We start from the raw sequence: 19,626 nt of genomic DNA on the forward strand, positions 1-19,626 counted from the left end.
TATTAACCGTAGATCTCTAGATCAAACAGCACTGACGTGGACACCAGGAGAAATATTGTGCCGTGAATGAACTAGTTATACTTTACGTCCACAGACCAGCAACATTCACCATGGATTTAATATAGTAACACTAACTGTAACCAGTTTGGCTGGAATAGTGAAATGCTTTCAAGTACTTCACTTATAAATATTATATAAATAAATATATGAAGAGTTCAGATGCAAAAGCCTCTATAAGTGCCATTTGAAATTTTCTTCTAGAAATTAGAATGATCATTTTTAGCTTGTATATTTAAAAATAACATTTAAATATATGAAGAGTTTAGATGCAAAAGCCATTTGAAATTTTCTTAGAATGATCATTTTTATCAAGCTTGTATATTTAAGTTCAGTAATTTCACTCAAATGACAATTAATAGGCAATCTTCATTGCCATTTAAGTGAAATTACTGAACTTAAATATACAAGCTTGATAAAAATGATCATTCTAAGAAAATTTCAAATGGCTTTTGCATCTAAACTCTTCATATATTTAAATGTTATTTTTAATGTGATGACCAAAACATTATTTGTTCATCCTTCAAATATGACCCCCATTTATAAACCTGAAAGTTTCAAGATGTAGGAAAACTCACTTATTTAAAAAATATTTTTTCTTTTAACAAATAGGAAAGTTCTCTGGTATTTCTTACTTTTTGCTGTATCGAAAACGTACCGAACCGTGACTTTAAAACCGAGGTACGTACCGAACCGTGATTTTTGTGTACCGTTACACCCCTACATGGTATTGTCATTTTCTTTTAGTATCACCTTGGTACTCATTTGCTGGTATTTCTGACACCTTTATCAGCCTGTAAAGTGTCCAGTATCTTCTTAAACATAAGGAAAATAAGAGTGTTGTCAAGTGTCAGAGAAGCAGTACAGACCTTCTCAAAGTCTGGGGGTGGACTTTTGCCTCTGCAGAGGTTGGACAAGGCCCACACAGCATTCCTGGTCATTGTAAGACGAGTTGATTTGGTCAGCAGCCTGGGGGAAATAAGTATCATCGAGAAAACAATCAATCCTCATATTCAGCACAAAAATGTTTGTTTCTTCTGCAGAGGATGTTAATTAAATTCACTGTTTGGTCAGATAAACACTAGTATTGTGATCTCATGTTAGCACTCACATTAGTAGAGGTGGAAGGATATTACAGTTTAGCACATAATCTCTGCACACAGCGCTGTCTCCCGCAATGTTCCCCAAAGCCCAAACAGCCTGTGACACAAAGATTCATCAATTTACCCACATGGGATTCTTACTCATTTAGCACAAACAAAACAAGGTGACTTATCCTTTGCAACTTTATAACTCGAACCTGCTCCTGTACGTCTTCAAACTCTGAGTTGAGAAGCTCGATAAAGACAGGAACGGCACCGGCCTCTATCACAAACTTTGTTTGCTGAGATGTTCCAGATGCGATGTTGGTCAGTGCCCAAGCAGCCTCAAACTGAGAGGGGGAAAAACACACACATATTCAAGGACCTGACTTTAGAATTTAAAATTACAAGAAAAATGTATTCATATTTCATTCAATCCCACCTGTAATGTGCAATTTGTACTTTTCTGAAGGAACTCAACAAATCTATTCACAACTCCCTGTGTGCTTATCACCTCGTCGATAGGTGGGTTTGGTTCTGAAAAACACAAAGATGGATTTATTAAAACTCCAGCATGCTTTTAAGCAACTCCAGACATGTGATTGGGTAAGATACCTTTGGAAAGTAGTTTTCTGAACCTCTGTGTTGTGACCAGCTGTAGTTCAGGATCTTCTGAGAAGAGCATTTCAACCATGTCTCTTGTAATTACTCCATCCTAAAAAACACATAGGACAAACTCGGTCTAGATCAATGACCGTAATTTGTTTTCAGTCCAGGTTTGCACCTCTGAAGTCCAAAATCAATAGTGCTTATTGAATTAAGGGGTCATAATGCACTACTAACAACAATCCCAGAGTTACCTCACCCATAAGTGATATAATGGGAGAAAGCAAATTGTGCATTTGGGTTTGAACTCACTGGGGCTGTGGTGGAGGAGACATAGCTATCCATGAGTGGACTGTCAAACATTCCCCCTTCTTCACCTAGCAGCTCCACATTTCTCCTCTTAAACAGCTGCCAAGAGAAATAGAGAGAATCAATGGTGCAAATTGCATCAATTGATGTGACAGTTAAAGTTAACGTGAGACAGCATTCATAAGCCATTTAAATTCTGTAACGTGAAGCATTTCAGGAAGCAACAGGATAGTCAATGAGGGGGAAAAAAACATGTAGGATGGGACTAGGGCTGCAACAACTAATCGGAAAAATCGATAATGAAAATAAGAAAGAAATGTCACCTGTTGCTCTCGTTTCTGTTTCCTCAGCTGAATGCCTTCCTCCTCTCTTCTTCGACGCATCTCATCCAGGTTGAGTGCTTTGTTCTTATAGCGGTTCATCCTGAAGTTATCCTTCGCAGGACTTCCTGAAGGCTCTGCAGGGCAAGACGAGTCAGAAACAGGTTACAGACAACTCCAGACACAACAGACAATTACATGACAAGAAATCAAATTTGCCTTGATCTTTTGATATACAAGAGGTAGGGATGGGACGGTATGGTATGAAAATTTCATACCACGATTATAGTGACCAAAATTATCGTGATTATCAATATTTTCACGGTTTTGTTAAAACAAGATGAAAGTGTTAAAAAAGAACTGATGCTCACACTGAAAACATTTCAAAAAGTTTTATATTTGAAAATCAACAAACAACAAATAAAACAGCAGCTCTATGCACTTTTTAAAGCAAGATTCTATTCTGTGGAATTTCCTTCCTTATAATGACCGTCGCCAATAGCAATGCATAATACCACAGCACACATCCATGCATCACAACGGACGCGTCATTTCATTCAAATAAAACTTGCCGTCTTGCGTCTCCATTTTTGATTGTAAATAATAAATCAACTCTGATTTCCTTTTCAATACAGAGTTTGATAATATTGTTGTGATCATCTTGTCTGGGCTAGTTAATCTCAATTCAATATGTCCCGTCCCGTAATTATGCAGTAAAAAAAAAAGTTTTTTATGCGGTTTGGGGGCGGGGTTTGGGGGTTAGTGCGCGGATGAGGAAGAGGGAGGGGCTAGCTAGCCTCCGTTTAGTTTGACAATACTTTAAACGTCAACAACAAGTGACGTCACCCGACATCGCTTACAGTTGAACTGGCTCAAAACCACTTGCTGCGAACTTTTCTTCGCGAAAGCTTCACGTTTATTTCAAGTGAGTGAGATCAAATATTTTCAACTCAAAACAACATTTTGTGCGCAATAATTTCCCAGACGTAGTGGTCACGCAAGACTCAGCAGATTTGAAGTGTTTCCCACTATTGCAGAGACTTTATGTTTCAGCGTGTGACGGGGACCATCCTCCATTAGTTTCCCTCAGGAGTTTGTAAAAGCCTAAATATAAACACACCTCAGATTTGGTCCTCTTAAAAGGCTGATATCTCTCGATCATGGTCACTGCCTTCAGCTATTCCTGCTCGAATTTTATAAAAAAAAAAAACATTGCGTGGCTGCGTGAGACTGTTGCTTGCTGGCTGGACAGCATGGGAGTTATTAAAATTGCGATAATCAAACACGGTTTTAATGATAATTAAATTTTAAACAATATTACTAACCGTCAGTACATTTTATCGTGGTTTATAGTGAAACCGGTAATCGTCCCATTCCTAACAAGAGGTCTTCGCACCATAAAAACATCCTGCAAGCTCCAAAAACTGCTCGTTTGGATATTGTGGGATCTGTGACGTCACACAAGCAAATGCATTTGCATATGCCTGCCCCCAGAGCAAGACATTGACAAATAGATTTATTTATACATCATCGCACCATTGGCCCCGCCCACTGGCATTCATTTGCTTAACGGCTGACAATTGCCTACACTGGATGGGAGTGTTGCACCAAAATCAAATAGAATCCATTATACTCACTGAGGCGGTCTACACTAGATAGAGTACACAGATGCCCGCTCACTTTACGTGTGCTGAAAAAAGTCCTGTTTTAAAACAGCTCATTTGAGTCTCTGTACAGACCACAGGATACTAGCGCCAGGAACAATTGGATTGTTTATTTGTAATGGTATCCTGGATCGCTTCAGAGGGTTATATGTTGTTCAGAGAATTTGACTGCAGATTGTTTTGTAAACGGGACACAGAAAAGTTGACAAAGAAACTTTTGTTGAAAAATGAAGCAGCCAACAGTATTATTGGATGTGACAGCAGCTACATCACAAATCTTAAGCAAATTACATCATAATGCCTTGGGTGTAAACGACGGTTTTATAAGGATAATGTTTTCAAAACACTTATGTGCAATAGCAAGTGGGCGTGGATGCTGTTTTCTATGCAATGATGTTAGTCAATCCTTATAGGAGCCGCCCCTTAAAAATGGATTATTTCAGACAAAGGGTCAGAATGAGGGTTGAAAAGAACCTCTGCCTGAACGTCTGCATATGGCACACTTTTCTGGAAACACTTCAGGAGTTTTGAAGTCGCGGATGTCCGTGGGACGTGTGTGTCGTGTTCTTTAACGGTCTGCCTGGAAACAAATGCTGTGACGCCAAAACCTATCGTGGAAGAAAGAGTTGTGTTTACAACCGTGACAATAAGCACTTACCAGGATCAACTAAACTGGATTTTCAAAGGTATGTGAAGTTCGCAGTAGGGGTCGACCGATATGTGATTTTCAGGGCCGATGCCGATACTGATTATTACAGATCAAGTAGACCGATAACCGATATTTTGAACCGATATATAGCCTGTCTGGTGTAAAAATGTAAGTTAATGTCAAAATTAAGAATAACAAAGGGTTTTGACAAATACTTTCATTAAATGATTTTAAACATATCTTTAAATCTGAGAACTGTTAATAATAACATTATTAATAATAATAATAATAACAAAAAAAAAATGTACAGGGAGCACCCAGCAGCATTCTGTAAACATTTTGTAAAACTTAAAGACTTTATTTTAATGGTTAAATTAAACTTTAGTCATCAAAAAGCATTTCTAATTAATTGAAATCATCAAACCCATTCAATTTATTTACAGTTTAACAAAAATGACATTTTTAGGGCCCTATGAAAAACCGAACTTTTATTTTGACGGGTTGCCGTGGAGATCTTTGAGTTTCTGTGTGTTTATGATATGACGATAACTTTTCTCAGTTGAAGCATTAAAAAGCTCATGAAGTGACTAATCGGCTCTGGAGATGATGTTTATGCAATCATGTCTTCATATAATGATGCGGCTGAGGCTGAAAACAGCGCAAGCATTAGGCCTACGCGTGCTCCAGTGTGTGTGGTAAATGAAATCAGGCGTCTGCGCCATTCATTTAGAGACACGCAGGATTCATATTTAAATAACGTTAATCTTTTTGCGGTTTGACATTCGATTTGATTTGTACTGACCTGCTTTTTATTATTTCACCAAGTTGACAAATTCCGTGACATTCCGTTTTATACAGTAAATTCTGTTTTTATGACTGGATTCCGCGATTCCGTCTGTGTTTTCTGCATTGCGGAAATCACAGGGCCCTATTATATTGAGGTGTTTTGCAACTTCAGTGTAGTAATTTATTGCTACTTCAGCAAAATCTGCTGCTGCCTTAACTTTGAGAGACAACTGATGATCAGTGAATCAGCTCCAGTCAGCAAGTGCTTTCGGTGTGAGAGTGCAAAACTTTCAGTGCCTTCAGCTTTCCGCGCTGATTGGCCGGACTCGTCACTCCCAACAAATCAGATTGTCGGGGACATTGGTCTAGTGCTAGTCTACAGAGTGGTGAGTTCTGACAGAGGTGGCTGCATCAGAGCCAAATATAGCACATTTCAAAATTAAATTATTTTATCGGCAAATCGGTTTTGAAAATGGCCGATACCGATAACCATAAAAATGCTCAATATCGGCGCCGTCGACCCCTAGTTCGCAGCTCCATTGTTGCAGTAAACTTGCACAACGTTCTTGAATGAATAATTTATTAGATGCACGCCGGTCTGTTATTGTAGGGGCATCGACATTATATTGTCATGCCCCTAAACATGACGCGGAAACAAAACGAACCGTGATTGGTTGCGTTACATGTCAGTCAAACGTCCTCTTGGCCAAGAAAAACTGCAATAAAGTCCAAGTCCTTACGCGAGACTAAGGTCGTTTTCACACCTGAAAGTCCGCACCAAGGTCCGAACCAAAGTTCACGTTTTGATACATTTTATACTTTCAGAAAGTTTTGGTTTGGTTTCACACTGCAATTATGCAAGCGCACTAAAGAACTTTACGTGACATACTTGCGTCCTGTCGTCAAAGTAATAAATATTTCTTGAGCACCAAACCAGCATATTATAATAAATTAATTACATTTTTAAATACATTAAAGTAGAAAACAGTTATTTTAAACTGTAGTAATATTTGACAATACTTCACAGCTTTTACGATCAAATAATTGCAGCCGATTGAAGAAGAAAAAAAAAAAGTATAGTCCTCAAACTTTTGAATGACATACAACAAACTTCTTGTACCAGTCAAATGAGAATAAAGAGCTTGATTCGAACTCTTCATCCCAATTTGCAGATGGCCAAGTACTTATCGGTCAATGAGTTGCTAGTGAGGAAAGTATGAGCGCAAGACCTGCACAAACTGTCTGCTGTGGACAAAGAAGATGCATGTATTTGGGCATTTTGACGGGAAAAACAAAACAGCTATGACAATTTCAATTAGTGTGCCATCTGCAAGAGCGCAAATGTCGTCAATAACGAGACTAAAATGGATGTGGAAGTGCGTAGCTTATTAAACCCCTTCCTTTCAAAATATAACAATGACTGCTGGAGAAATTGTTCAGCAGTCTCAGCAGCTATCTCCAGCTTCATTACTCACTTTGGTCTGTTTGTGCTGAGCACAACACACTTGAACAGAGCCACCCGGAGTCAGTGAGCAAACCCACTTTTATTGAGGGTGTCTAAACACTGTTTGCATGAGCAAGCAGCTAAAGCAGCCTGTCTCAGCATTTGTGTGGCACTAAGAGCAGAGGAGGCTACGAATGATGACTGGCTAATACAACCGAATGCACATCAGGGCGCTAACAAACAAAGTGCCCAAGGGTACAGTTGCTGATCTTGGATTCGCTCCCATCCTTTCTGTAAGATCTTATTGTACAGTGTCTCAAAGGAGGAAAATAACACAAAATCAGCATTGGCACCACATGAAGACCTCCATAACCTTCAGTCAGTAAATCTGCAGTTCTGGAACAGAGAACTACCACAAGTATCAGCTTGACTGCTGTTGTTAGAAATGAGTCTCCCTGATGGGTGAGGTTTTGGGTGAGGCCGCCTTCTTCACAACATATGGAAGGATGCATTTCAATTGAGCTCCTCAGGAGCAATATAGGCCATGGTTTAAAGAGAATAGTTCACCCAAAAACTACATTCGTCATCATTCACTGTTGTTCCAAACTCTCCATGAGAGTAAGAACTTTTGAATAATCTACATGACCGTTAAAAAGTTTAGGGCTGGTAAGATTTTTTTTTTAAAAAATTAAAAGTCTCTTATTCGCATCAAGGTTGAATTTAATAATAAATAAATAAAAACAGTAAAAAAAATATTGTGAAATATTAATATACAATAAAAAAATGTTATTAATATATAAATCTTTATATTTCTATTTTAATATTTTTTAATGTATTTAAAAATATATTTCTGTGATGGCAAAGCTGAATTTTCAGCAATATTAGTCTTCAACATCACATCTTTCACAAATCATTCTAATATGTTGATTTGGTGTTCAAGAAACATTTCTTATTATTATCGATGTTGAAAACAGTTGTGCTCAATGTGCCGCTTAATATTTTTGTGGAAACCCAAATTTGATTCTTTGAATAGAAAGTTCAAAAGAACAGCAATTATTTTAAATAGTAAAGACATTTGTACTTATAAAAAAATTCTGTCACTTTTGATCAATTAATTTAATGTGTGCTTGCAGAATAAAAGTATTAATTTCATTCATTCATTACAAAAAAAAAAAAAAAATCATACTAATCCCACATTTTTGAACAGTGGTGTAACTGGTTGCTTCCCCCCCCAACTAACTAAAATAAATGGGCTGTAAGTACTTCAGCTTCACAAACACAAAACAAAATCATAACCAGACCATTGAGTCATCACAAACTTAAGAACCTGATCAGTCAAATGAATCATTCAGGACAGATCACTGAAAAGAACAAAAGAATGTTTTGTTCATAAATCAGAATCAATAAATCACAAATTCTCTCATTAACATAAGGAGAGCAATGGCAAATGTCAAGATTTGAATAACTCATTGTTTGTCAGTTCCTCAAAAGAAGGCTAACATGCAACTTCAAAACACTTGGAATATAGCGTCCGAATCATATGGACCACTTTAAATTTTTTTGACAGCCCCAGTCCCGATTCACTTTCATTATATTGGGTAAAGTTGCCAGGATGTTCTTCTGCCCCATGTAAGGAACGAGATCATATGGGTCTGGAACAACATGAGGATGAGTTGGCTGTTCTTTTTTTGATTAACTGTCCCTTTAAGAAGAGAAAGAACATCATAACGACTAACAAATTTAGAGGGGATGACAAGCAGGCTGTGGCTCAACCCGACTCAAGCGCTCCATGACATAGTTGCCCATCACATGGGCCTCACAAATAGCAGTGTGGGCTGGGCCCCTGTCGCAAAACTATTTTAAAGGACTGTGTTTGCTATGGCTTAAAGACGCAGCACTAGAGACAGACAGCAGACGGGCTCAGAACATAGACTATCCAAAGGTTAAAGGGATAATTCACCCAAAAATAAATTCTGTCATTAATTACTCACCCTCACATCGTTCAAAACCCATAAGACTTTCGTTCATCTTCGGAACACAAAAGAAAATATTTTTGATTCAATCTAAGAGCTTTCTGTACTCTCCATTAGCAGCTACGCAAATTAAACTCTCACGCTTCAAAAAGTTCAAAAAGAGATCGTAAACTAATCAATATGAATTGAGTGGTTTAGTCCAAATTTTCTGAAGAGACAGGATCGCTTTATATGATGAACAGACTGAATTTAAGCTTTTATTCACATGTGGATGCCATAAAAACCTTATTTATAAGAATTCAAGGTTACATGGGTCAAAAATCTGAACCACTGGCCAAACTTTTGAAAAAAAGGTTGAGCCGATTTGTTTTAATGATAGTTTAGGATGTTTTCAGTATCAAATTTGGACCATGGAAAGCAACGAGAAACCCAGTAAGAGTTTGAAGAAATATCTGCAAAAGTGCAGCCTAAACTGACCTGCTGGTTTCAGCATATCAAATTGCAAACTGAAATGCCACAGTGTGTGAAAATCTCTAAATTGCCATGGAAAAGCTGCCAAATATCACATTAATTTCCAATGTGATGATTCTTTGAAATAGTAGCCTACAAGACCCGACACAGCAAGTCAGCAGCAGTCAGGTTCTGACATCCTATCTGAGTGTCCTGTCTGTGTCATTCCTGTCCCAACTTCTTCCTCCCATTCAACAGTACTCTCTAAAGCTGGGGTCCAAATAATATTTAACAGACATGCATCATGAGTGATATCGTCCTGACAACCTAGCCAAGGGGTTTACAACAAGAAACAGCCGATTTACTTCCATTCGGTGAAGTAAACTATGAATAAACACCTGATAAACAGATTTAAAACAGAAACTATCAGCTATCAGGGCTGGTCACATGTTACAGTTGACTGGTGAACTCGCTGACATTGTAGATCAGTTGTTTAGTCTGTTTAACCCCGTCAGCCGTCTACCTACCTAGACAGCATTTATAGACATAATTTTTATGTGAACCATGACAGTTCACTGGGTTATTCTTCAACGTATAATGTTGGAGATGATTTGACAAACATAAGACGATTTCACAACATCTGACTGAACATGCTGAACATGACCAAGCGTTTACACCGGCAAAGATTCAAAATTGCCTTCCACTTCAATCAACCCTGAATAAATCTCACAAATGCCAGTTTGAAAAGCGTTTAAGCTTCATATATTTGCTTTGAGATTCACTGATAAACCTATAGGTCGAGTACAGCAATGTGCTAAGCTAACTGGCCGTTTACACTCATGCTTTAACTGACATGGTGTAGCTTCTCTCGGATTTTCGGCTACAGATTTGCTCCCTAAAAACCGCAAACAGAACTAACTCATTAAAAAACAGATTAGTTTGAATACTTACCCATCGTACTTTCTTTACTGATATACGCCTTGATGATTGGTAATATCAACGCTGTAATCTTAACACTCTCCTTGTCTTCCAGAATTTGCTTCTCACAAACAATATGTCGGTGATCTACGGAGAGCCGAAGGAGACAAACTTAATGACAGCGTTTTCAATTTGTGTCCTACGAAACGCCGAGGAAAATGCGAGAATATATTCTGTCAAAAAATATACTTAGACATATATTCAATAAATATTGTATTTATTGAATATATAATATTTTTATTGTAGAATTTATTTCTTGTTGATTTACAACACAATTACAGGTTATGAAGATATAATCTATGATAAAAAGTCTAATCTATTGAGGCTATGAGCTTGCACAAACACTGTAAAAAAATATGGTGAATCAAATATTGTTGTATTATGTTGTGCATATTGACACAAACAATGCCAAGACATAGGGCCTACACTATGTTCAGTTCTACTAGAAAATGTTAACATAACACGGGTGCATGAGGAAGGCTTCATAATAATAATCATAATAATAATAAAGAATAACATAGACTACTTGTCAGTATGATATTCAATAATATTATTTTACATTTTTACATTTATACAACAATTTTTTTCAGTACTGTTTCGTGAACAAAATCATCTCATTTTATGTATATGGAACTTCCCCATTAATAATAGCTAATTAGGCCTGTGAATAATTATCATGACCATTGAAACATTATTATATCACTTCCAACCAACTACAAAACTGCACTTATGTAAACAAAATCAATAGGCCAATGTAATTTATATTAAAAACTATATTGAAGCATTTCACATGTTTTGATTTAACTTGAAACATATTTTATTTGATTAATAATGAAGAATTCATTCAAGTTTCACACCATTTTCCAAACAAGGAAGTATCTAATAAAATGATTATTTATTATATTTTGTCGATAAATTAATTTAATAAATGTAAACAAACATAATTAGTGGATAATGCAGTATTTTAGAAATTATATTCGTCTTTATTTATTTCTCATTCCTTTTTTCTTTCAAGACCAATAAATTGATCTTGTCTAGAATGTAACTCACAGTGGATTGTCTTTGCGGCTTTGTGACTCCATTAATGCACTCAGCTCGGCACAAATTGAATGTGACGCAATAACAGAGTGTGTCGCACCTGCACTCAATTCTCTGCGAGCAGGTAGCGATAAATTATAGTCCAACTCCTGTGGTTAGGCCCCTGATGACATTGCGTTCAATGAACACTTGGGGGCAACATTGGATTAACTCAGTGAGGGCCCAAAAGGGGACTCGCCATACAGAGAGATTTGTATCATGTTCCCGAGACACTGTGTATTTACATTTACATGTGTGATGTGAAATAATGAAAGGTATAAGGTCTTCACATCTGGAACCGTATGCTGCTGATGTCAGTTTTCCTGCAGTGGTTTACAGTTTTCCACCAATTCCTAATTTAAGGTCCATCAAACCTGATCTTGTGTAGCTAGGCAGTTTAAACGAATGGGGAAATAAAACAGGGTCGTTTATCAGTGCCAGGTTTCAAAAGGTGAGTCGTGACCCCATGTAGAAAGAAATTCCTATATCTGGCATAAGCAATATGTTTCAGTAAAGCTGTGTGATAATGGCCACACAGTCCTTATTGTTTACACACACACAAAATGAGTAGGCCTATTACTGTATTTCTTGGACCCCGCATTTGCCAGAAAGACATTTACATTTTGAATTTTTTAAATCTTGTATTCTGAGCGAATTTGCATTTTTGCCCTATTCTCACAGTCATAAAGGCAGACAAAGTAAGGAAGGAAGGCTTTAAGAATATTTATAGAAATTTAAATTGTTCTCCTGCATATTTATTTAAGCCTGTCAGCGCTCTCGTACATCTAATCAATAACCAGTGCTGTATGCACGTATTTACACTTGGTAGTACTACTGTGGCTTTGAGCATTATAGAGCCAACTAATAATTAAGATTAAATAAAGATTAAGTTCCCTTTAGACTTCATTTAATAACCATGCCGGCTGTTCTCATTTTCTATTGTATATGCATGTTTGCTGATGAAAAGCAACCTTGTATACCACGCAGTTTGCTTGTTAATTTTGGCTAATCAAGCCTTCAATGTATCATTTGCAAAATAACAAGATAACCATCGAAAGCACTTTGGAAGGAACGTCAGTAGCGGTTTCTAATTTGCTGATTCAATTATACAACATATGCTAATGACCAGCCTCTAAGGTAGGCCTACTCTAGAATGAGAGTTGACTGCTTGTCACACAGACGTCTATCTTTGGATCCCATGCAAGCAGGGCTTTGTGTCTCCCTAATAAAGAGAGATCCAGATAGCAGAAGAGGGAGGTGCAGCTACTGAACAGAGGTGTGTGGGCACAGAGAAAGTGATATGTCTTTATTAATAAATCATAAAATTAAATTCACATCGTTCCTCACTCCCCACCTTCCTCTTTATCTGTCTCCCTTCATGTGGAGCCAAGGTGGCACAAGAGATAGCACACTGTAAGCGTATAGTTGAGAAGTTTGACAGAGCGAGAGATGGTCCAGCTGTGCTAGATATCACAAAAGCATGGTGCTAGTATTGCTGGTTATGGGTGTCACAGCCACCAGTCACCAAGATAACGTGAGCCGTCATTTTGAGTGGCAGACTTTGGTACTATAATCGGGTGTTTTAGAATAGATGAACTCCATGACATCGATTTAAAGGGATAGTTCACCCAAAAATGAAAGTTCGGTAAACCTGTATGTTGTTATTTTGTTTCCATGAAACTCAAAAGGATACATTTGGAATAATCCTAGCAGGCTTAGGACAGTTCAATAGTGACCATGTCTGTCAAGCACTCCCAAGCAAATAAGTACACATTAGCATATACTTTTAAGAATACTTGTGGAAATAATATAATTTAAAAGAATATTCTGTGAACCAAATGTTTTTTGGACACTTAATTGAATGTTGCAATTAAATTAAAATGTATTATAGTCTAAAGCAGGACTTAAGTTCAGTACATCTTCTATAATTTCATAATCACTATGTTGTCTTTGAAATAAAGTCTACTGCTGAATGTACTGATAAGCATTTATGGTAAACTAAAATATACCTATCATTTCTATTGAAACTTGCACGCCATGCATTTGAATAGTAATTGTACACATTTTAATCAAGTAATGTACATATGGATTTTTTTGTGCCTTTTTTATAATAATTTATGGCTTTTTCCAGAGAGTCCAGAATAGTGCATTTAAGGGTGTTAGTGTAGTGCTAAAAAAAAAATATATATATAATACAAAAAAAAAATACCAGCTATATATTTTTTTCTTTTACCAAGAAAAAAAGCATTGATTTTTTTCTTTCACATATTTTATTGCCATGATTAAAATGCTCAAGGAAAGAAAACTTTTTCCTCAGGCCATTCCTAATTTTTCCTAATGTTTAACCTCACTACTTCATGCAGCAAGATGTGACAAAGTGAGGGTTTACATTGGAAAACACTTAGCTATGTTAACTGTCTCGGATCAATGCGCCCCAATTATTGTACACAAATGAAAATTGATAAAGATACTTAAGGAAGTGCCACCACTTTGCAGGCGTCTGCAACATCATTATACAAGGACCAAATAAATTCAATAAAAATCACAATTTATCAAATTGCAGTTTATATTTCCTCAAAGCTGTGCATACTTATTAAATTGTAAGAATCTCAGCCAATATGACATTTCCTATTGATAAAATGAGAAATAAACACCGAAATGCATAAACTTGGAGGGCATTGGCTGACAGAATGAAGTAGTGCATATCAGAGGATTGGTTTTAGGCAATAAACATGCTAATTTGTCAAGAGTTTGTGAGAGCATCTATTTTGAGGACTACTCAAGCCAAACACATAGAAAGCGAGATGTGTGTAGAAGAGTGCTAGCTGCAGCCCCTGAAGGTGATCTCATTATTACACTGAGTTGCACTAGTCAGGAGGCTGTGCACATAAATCCTCATAGTTATCCTGGATCAGTGGACATGAGAGACCAGGAGGCCTGGGGCCAACATCTCCTTCTCCCTCACTAAATCAGTCTTGCCCTGGACCAAACCCTGGTCCTGCCTGATCACTAGACCCTTAGAGACAGGCCAGTCCTCATAAATCCTTGCTGAGAGTCCTTTGTCACAAGTTGCAGGGCTTTTTAAACATTATGAATCTTCAAACATGAGACTCTGTGAGCCCGAGGATCAATGGGACTATAAATACTAATACTGTCAAAGTAAAAGGTCTTCTGATACCATAAACAAATCCCCTGGGAGCCCTAGTGTGGATGTTATTTACAGTTAAAGGGATCATTCGGACAAAAAAATGAAGATTGTGTCATCCTTTAATCTCATACGTGTCATTCTAACTGGCATGACTTTCTTTCTTCTGAAAAGAAATAGAAACATTTTGAAGAATATACTGGTTGCTCTATTACACGCTGCACCACAAAAACGTCTTGTTTTCCTACAAATATCTAAAATAAACATTATTAAATCAAGATACATTTTTCTTAAGAAGCATATGATATTAAAAATACGATGTCAAAGGGTGTGACATAACACAGGCAAATACATGAACCCGCCCACTGGTGTTCAGTCGCTTAAAGGCTGACACTTGCCTACAACGGATTAGGATCAAAAGCAAATTTAACCCATTATAATAACTGACACTGCATACACTGGATCCAGTATACAGATGCCCGTTCACTTTACTCCACTCGCTTGAGTCTGGATGCTTGGGGTAATGACTATGGGCACATGTGTGCTTCCTGCTTCTGCAGACACTGTTGGCTTTCTGCGGTCGTAGGTTGTCTTGGCACCTGCAGAGCCAGGCGAAAAGTGCCTGAGGGACAGTCTCGCAGATTGTGGTCCAAGCAAAGAGTGGGCGACACCCTGCTGGATTATTTGGCAGCGTGGGAAAGTCTGTCAGAAGTCTCTCGCTGGGTACACCATCCAGTTTTGATGAGGGCCGCCTCGTTTTGGTGGGGTTCTTCCCAATCCCACGACAGTGTTCTTTGGGGAGGTCCTGGTGTTAAGACTATAAATTCTTTCACTTCTGAAGAAAGGGGCTAAAGAAGAAGTACCCCCCTCCCAGGTCTGGGTTTTACAGTTTTTTTTTTACAGGGGTTATACAGGGGTGCCTAAAAAGGAAGGAGGTTTACGTCTGATTCTGGACTTATGTCGTCTGAATCTCATGTTAAGACGTGCAGGTTCAAGAAGCTGATGTGGAAGTCCATCTTGTTTCAAGTCCAAGCAAGAGACTGGTTTGTGACTGTCAATATGAAGAATGCCTATTTTGCGTAAGCATATTTTGCAAATGCATAAGTTCCTGAGGTTTGCTTCCAGGGGCAAGGCTTAGCAATTTCGGGTTATTCTGTTCAGACGAGCGCTGGCTCCATACAAAGTGTATGAACATGGCTCTGGCCCCGTTGCAGCTCCAGGGCGTGCGTATCTTAAACTACCTGGACAATTGGAAAATCGTGGCTCAATCATGGGAGTTAGTGATAGGTCATTGGGATGTGGTACTCGATCACTTGAGGAGTCCAGGGCTAAGCATGTTGCTGCCGAGACAGCAGATAACTTTTCTGGGAGTGGACCCAGAATTCTTGTGCAATGCGGGCACACCTGTCTCCCACACGTCGTTTCAGGCTAGTCTGAGTCAGTTCAGACCAGGGTGACTGGTCCACATAGGTCTGTACTGCAGACTGCTAGGTCTTAAGGCAGCAGCGTCCCCAGTGGTTCAGTTGAGCCTGATTCACACAAGGCCATTCCAGTGGTGGATCAATGGCCAAGGGGTGTCTCCACCCTGGTATCCTTGCCATAGGATTAAGGTTACGTGCAGAGGCTTTTGTACCTTGCTTCCTTGGACAAGGTCCCAGTTCCTTTCCAGAGGGGTCCAGTTAGGCGGGGTCTGTCGCCGCAAGATGATCACGACATATGCCTCCCTGATGGGCTGGGGTGCGGTCTACCAGGGTCGTCTGGCTTTCGGAGTCTGGGAAGGGGTTTAAAACGTTTTTTTTTTTACCTTATCGAAAGAGTTACCTTGTGCTGGTTAGGATGGACAACATGAGCTACCAGGGAGGATTGCGCTCGCGCCCCTGTGCAGGTTGACGAGGCGTATTCTTCTTTGGGCCTAGACCGAGTTTCCATCTGTCAGGGCGATTCACGTCCTGGAATGTCTGAACCTAGGGGTGAATCTACTTTCGAGCCAAGGGCTGAGGCCCGGAGAATGAGTTCTGGTTTCTGCTTTGATAACTGACACCATTTTAAGCTCTAGAGTCCCCTCTTTGAGGCGGTTGTATGCTTTTAAGTGGCAACTATTTGTCTCTTGGTTTAAGAAGCATGGGTTGGATCCAGTTCACTGCCGTGTGGTTTTAGTGCTGGAGTTTCTGCAGAGCTGTTTTTCAGAGGGAGCAGCCCCAGCCACTCTTAAAGTCTATGTGGCGACAATTGATGCTGAGCATGCGCTGGTGGAAGGTGTCACTGTTGAGCGACATCCTTTGGTTTCCCGCTTCATGCTAGGGACAAGATGGCTGTGTGTGTACCTTCATGGGACTTATTTGTTGTTCTGGAAGGGTTGACAGGCCATCTGTTTGAGCCAGTGTTATCCAGTGTTGGATACGTTTCTAACCCTTTAAGTCTTTTTTTTTAAAGAAAAATAATTGTTTTCCCTTTGAATTGGCAGATTTGTTTCAAGCATACTCACTCAATGTTGATAAATGTTCCAGAAAACAAGACTTATGCCATTTTGCGTGGCTATCTTGATAGAATAGAATGATAGAATGCTTCTACTGGGTATTTCTACTGGAAATCAAGACAAAAATACTAAGAGAATATTTTTTTAATGTGCACAGTGAATAGGAACTTTCAAGCTATAAAAGGGCCTAAAGGATCATAAAAGTAGCCATGAGTCATGAGCTTTGAAAAATTATATAATTGGTATGTGTGATGACCAGACCCTCATCCTTCCCTCGCACTTTGTAACACACCTTTGCCTCGCGGGTCAAAATGACCCGAAGCCATAAAATTATAAAAAAAAAGTACACATGTAGACATTATAAAATAATTTTTTGTTAAAGTTTTAGCATTTTTAGTTTGAATCTTGAGCATGTGTATTGAAGCATTCCTCGCATTCCATTCATTCCTAAGGGGGTCAAATTTGCCCGCGGGGGAAGGATTTGTTACTTTTTAAAATTTCAACCACAAAAGTCATTGAATCCATTCAATTTTATAATTTTTTTTGTATCCATTGTTCAAGTGCGACCAAAGTCCTAGGGTCTTGGACCCCTCTGATGAACACTCAGTTTTTAACATTTTTTAAAAATGAGTTTCGGGTCAAAAGGATGAGGGTTAAATTTTTGGGATCATGGTTTAAGTAATTTAAAGTTGATTCAGTTCATAAAACTAATCTTTAAACAGAATGATTTGAATAAGAATCAAACTGATCCAACTGATCCGTTTCACTGAATAATGACTAAAATTTTAGTCTGTTTCTCACTCGAACCAATATGATTTCAGAAGATTTGTAATAGTGAAAAAGTCGTAAGGACCATATTTAAAATAGTTTTATGATGCCATTGTGTCTTTTTGAAGCCTGAAAGCTTCAGTACCCATTCATTGAACTTGGTTGTTTCTAGGATGTTCTTCAAAAATCTTCAATGGAAAAAAAGAAGTCAGACAGGTTTGAAACAAAATGAAAGTGAGTCATTCAAGACATTTGAAGAAGTTCATTTTTGGGTTAACTGTCCCATTAAATGTAATTGATAGTCTGTGATCTCTCAGGTTCCTCTATGTTATAATACAATGCCTTTTCTTCATTTCCCTCCAGTTTCCTTCAACCGTCTGACCTTCATTGTGCTTCACTCAACCAATTTATTATGTTTATTGACAAACTAGATCAAATTGCTTTGGGGAAAAAAACTGTAAATTCCTCTTATAATGAATCTTGCTAAACAAATATTTCAATACCTGTGAGGTTTTCTAGACTGTTCTGTTCAGTATTTATCTTCATCTGGCTTTTAATTGTTTTTCATCTTCTCGACTCCCTGCAGATTCTCTCTCCATGTGCAATCTGTGCTGAGGTTTTTAATCATTAAAAGGTCTCTTTTTTACATGTTCCTGTCGTAACAGTTTTGAAAGAGTCATAATGTTCTTGAGAGACACTGTTTTGTTGTGACAAGCACAACTGGTTTGTTTTGACAAAGAAAACAGACTGTTGACATTTAAATCAATTCAAATGACTTGAGTTCTGAAGTCAATGAACATCAACTAATTTACATTAATTATTGTAGAACATACAAAATAGATTAGTTTTTGATTAGCATTTTAAATGTCCCAGTGTATCAGAATATTTATTATATGCAAACCTGATCTGTTTGGATGTCATTACAGCTGGAAAATATTACTCCAGATTATTTCACCCAAGTTTATATTCAGTTTGCGCACAAGTCTGTACTTACGAGAAAAGAAAACTGCTAAAAAGTAAAGATAATCACTTCTTGGAAATATTGTAAAAGTTAAAGAGAAGAAATAAACCCCAGATTACTTGAAAAGCCCACAGTCAGGTATATTCACTGTAATTACTGTGGAGTTTGAATATCTTTTCGGCTTACTGCTTTCTATTGCTGCTGACTCTGCATTGTGAATGAGTGGGTGTGTGTTTATGTGTGTGTTTCTTTGGTGTGTGTGCATACCCAGGTATTAGAGGACTAAAACACAGTCCTCTTGTCCTCTTAAACAAAGCTCAGTGATGGATTATAGGATGTGTGAATGATGAGTATGTTGTGCTGGGCTGTTTGTCTCTCTCCGCCGTGGGGTGACTGAATGCAGCTTCCCTACCAGCACCCGGCCCTGCATGAGTCCCAGACACTGTCTCAGCCCAGTGTCTGCCAGACACTTCCAAAAACAGTCACACCTCAGGTTTGGCCCAGCAAGACACACGGAGAAAGCAAGAATATCACACTGAGCTGAAAAATAACACCCTTCAATATTTCCTATCTGTGACTATATACTTAACACACAAACAAAAGGATAGGGATGAAATGTACATTTAGATATTACACACACTAATAGCTGTGAATCAACACAGAGAGCATGTTATTTTATGAATTCATCTAAAATACAAGAATTTAAAAAACAAAGTTATGACCTAAAATAAAGAAGATTTTTTCTCAAAAGATTCTGCCAAATTCACATTCAAATCATTCAAATACACATTGATAAAACAGTTTGTAAAGACAAAAATATGTTAAACTGAAGCATTCACTGGTGGTCTTTTTATACTGTCACATTCTTATCTGGCTCTCAT

General features: G+C 38.0%; 2 protein-coding genes across 3 annotated transcripts in view; one reads left to right on the top strand and one right to left on the bottom strand.

Annotated features, from left to right (window-relative positions):
• The window catches only part of kpna6 (karyopherin alpha 6 (importin alpha 7)), a 29,568-nt gene extending 19,146 nt beyond the window's left edge, over window positions 1-10,422 (bottom strand). Inside the window, exons 1-8 of the mRNA XM_056272689.1 lie at window positions 10,292-10,422; window positions 2,378-2,511; window positions 2,058-2,153; window positions 1,755-1,854; window positions 1,582-1,676; window positions 1,358-1,489; window positions 1,169-1,257; window positions 927-1,026 (exon numbers count right to left, since the gene is read on the bottom strand). Coding sequence (XP_056128664.1) covers window positions 927-1,026; window positions 1,169-1,257; window positions 1,358-1,489; window positions 1,582-1,676; window positions 1,755-1,854; window positions 2,058-2,153; window positions 2,378-2,511; window positions 10,292-10,295 — 750 coding nt within the window. The 5' untranslated portion in view covers window positions 10,296-10,422. The remainder of the gene's footprint in view (window positions 1-926; window positions 1,027-1,168; window positions 1,258-1,357; window positions 1,490-1,581; window positions 1,677-1,754; window positions 1,855-2,057; window positions 2,154-2,377; window positions 2,512-10,291) is intronic.
• hdac1 (histone deacetylase 1) overlaps window positions 1-19,626 on the top strand; it is a 91,926-nt gene that overhangs the window by 52,601 nt on the left and 19,699 nt on the right. The window lies entirely within an intron of this gene.

The sequence above is a fragment of the Rhinichthys klamathensis genome, unplaced genomic scaffold (genome assembly GCF_029890125.1).
Source record: "Rhinichthys klamathensis goyatoka isolate OS25496 unplaced genomic scaffold, OSU_Roscu_1.1 h1tg000343l_1, whole genome shotgun sequence".
Taxonomy (NCBI): Eukaryota; Metazoa; Chordata; class Actinopteri; order Cypriniformes; family Leuciscidae; genus Rhinichthys; species Rhinichthys klamathensis.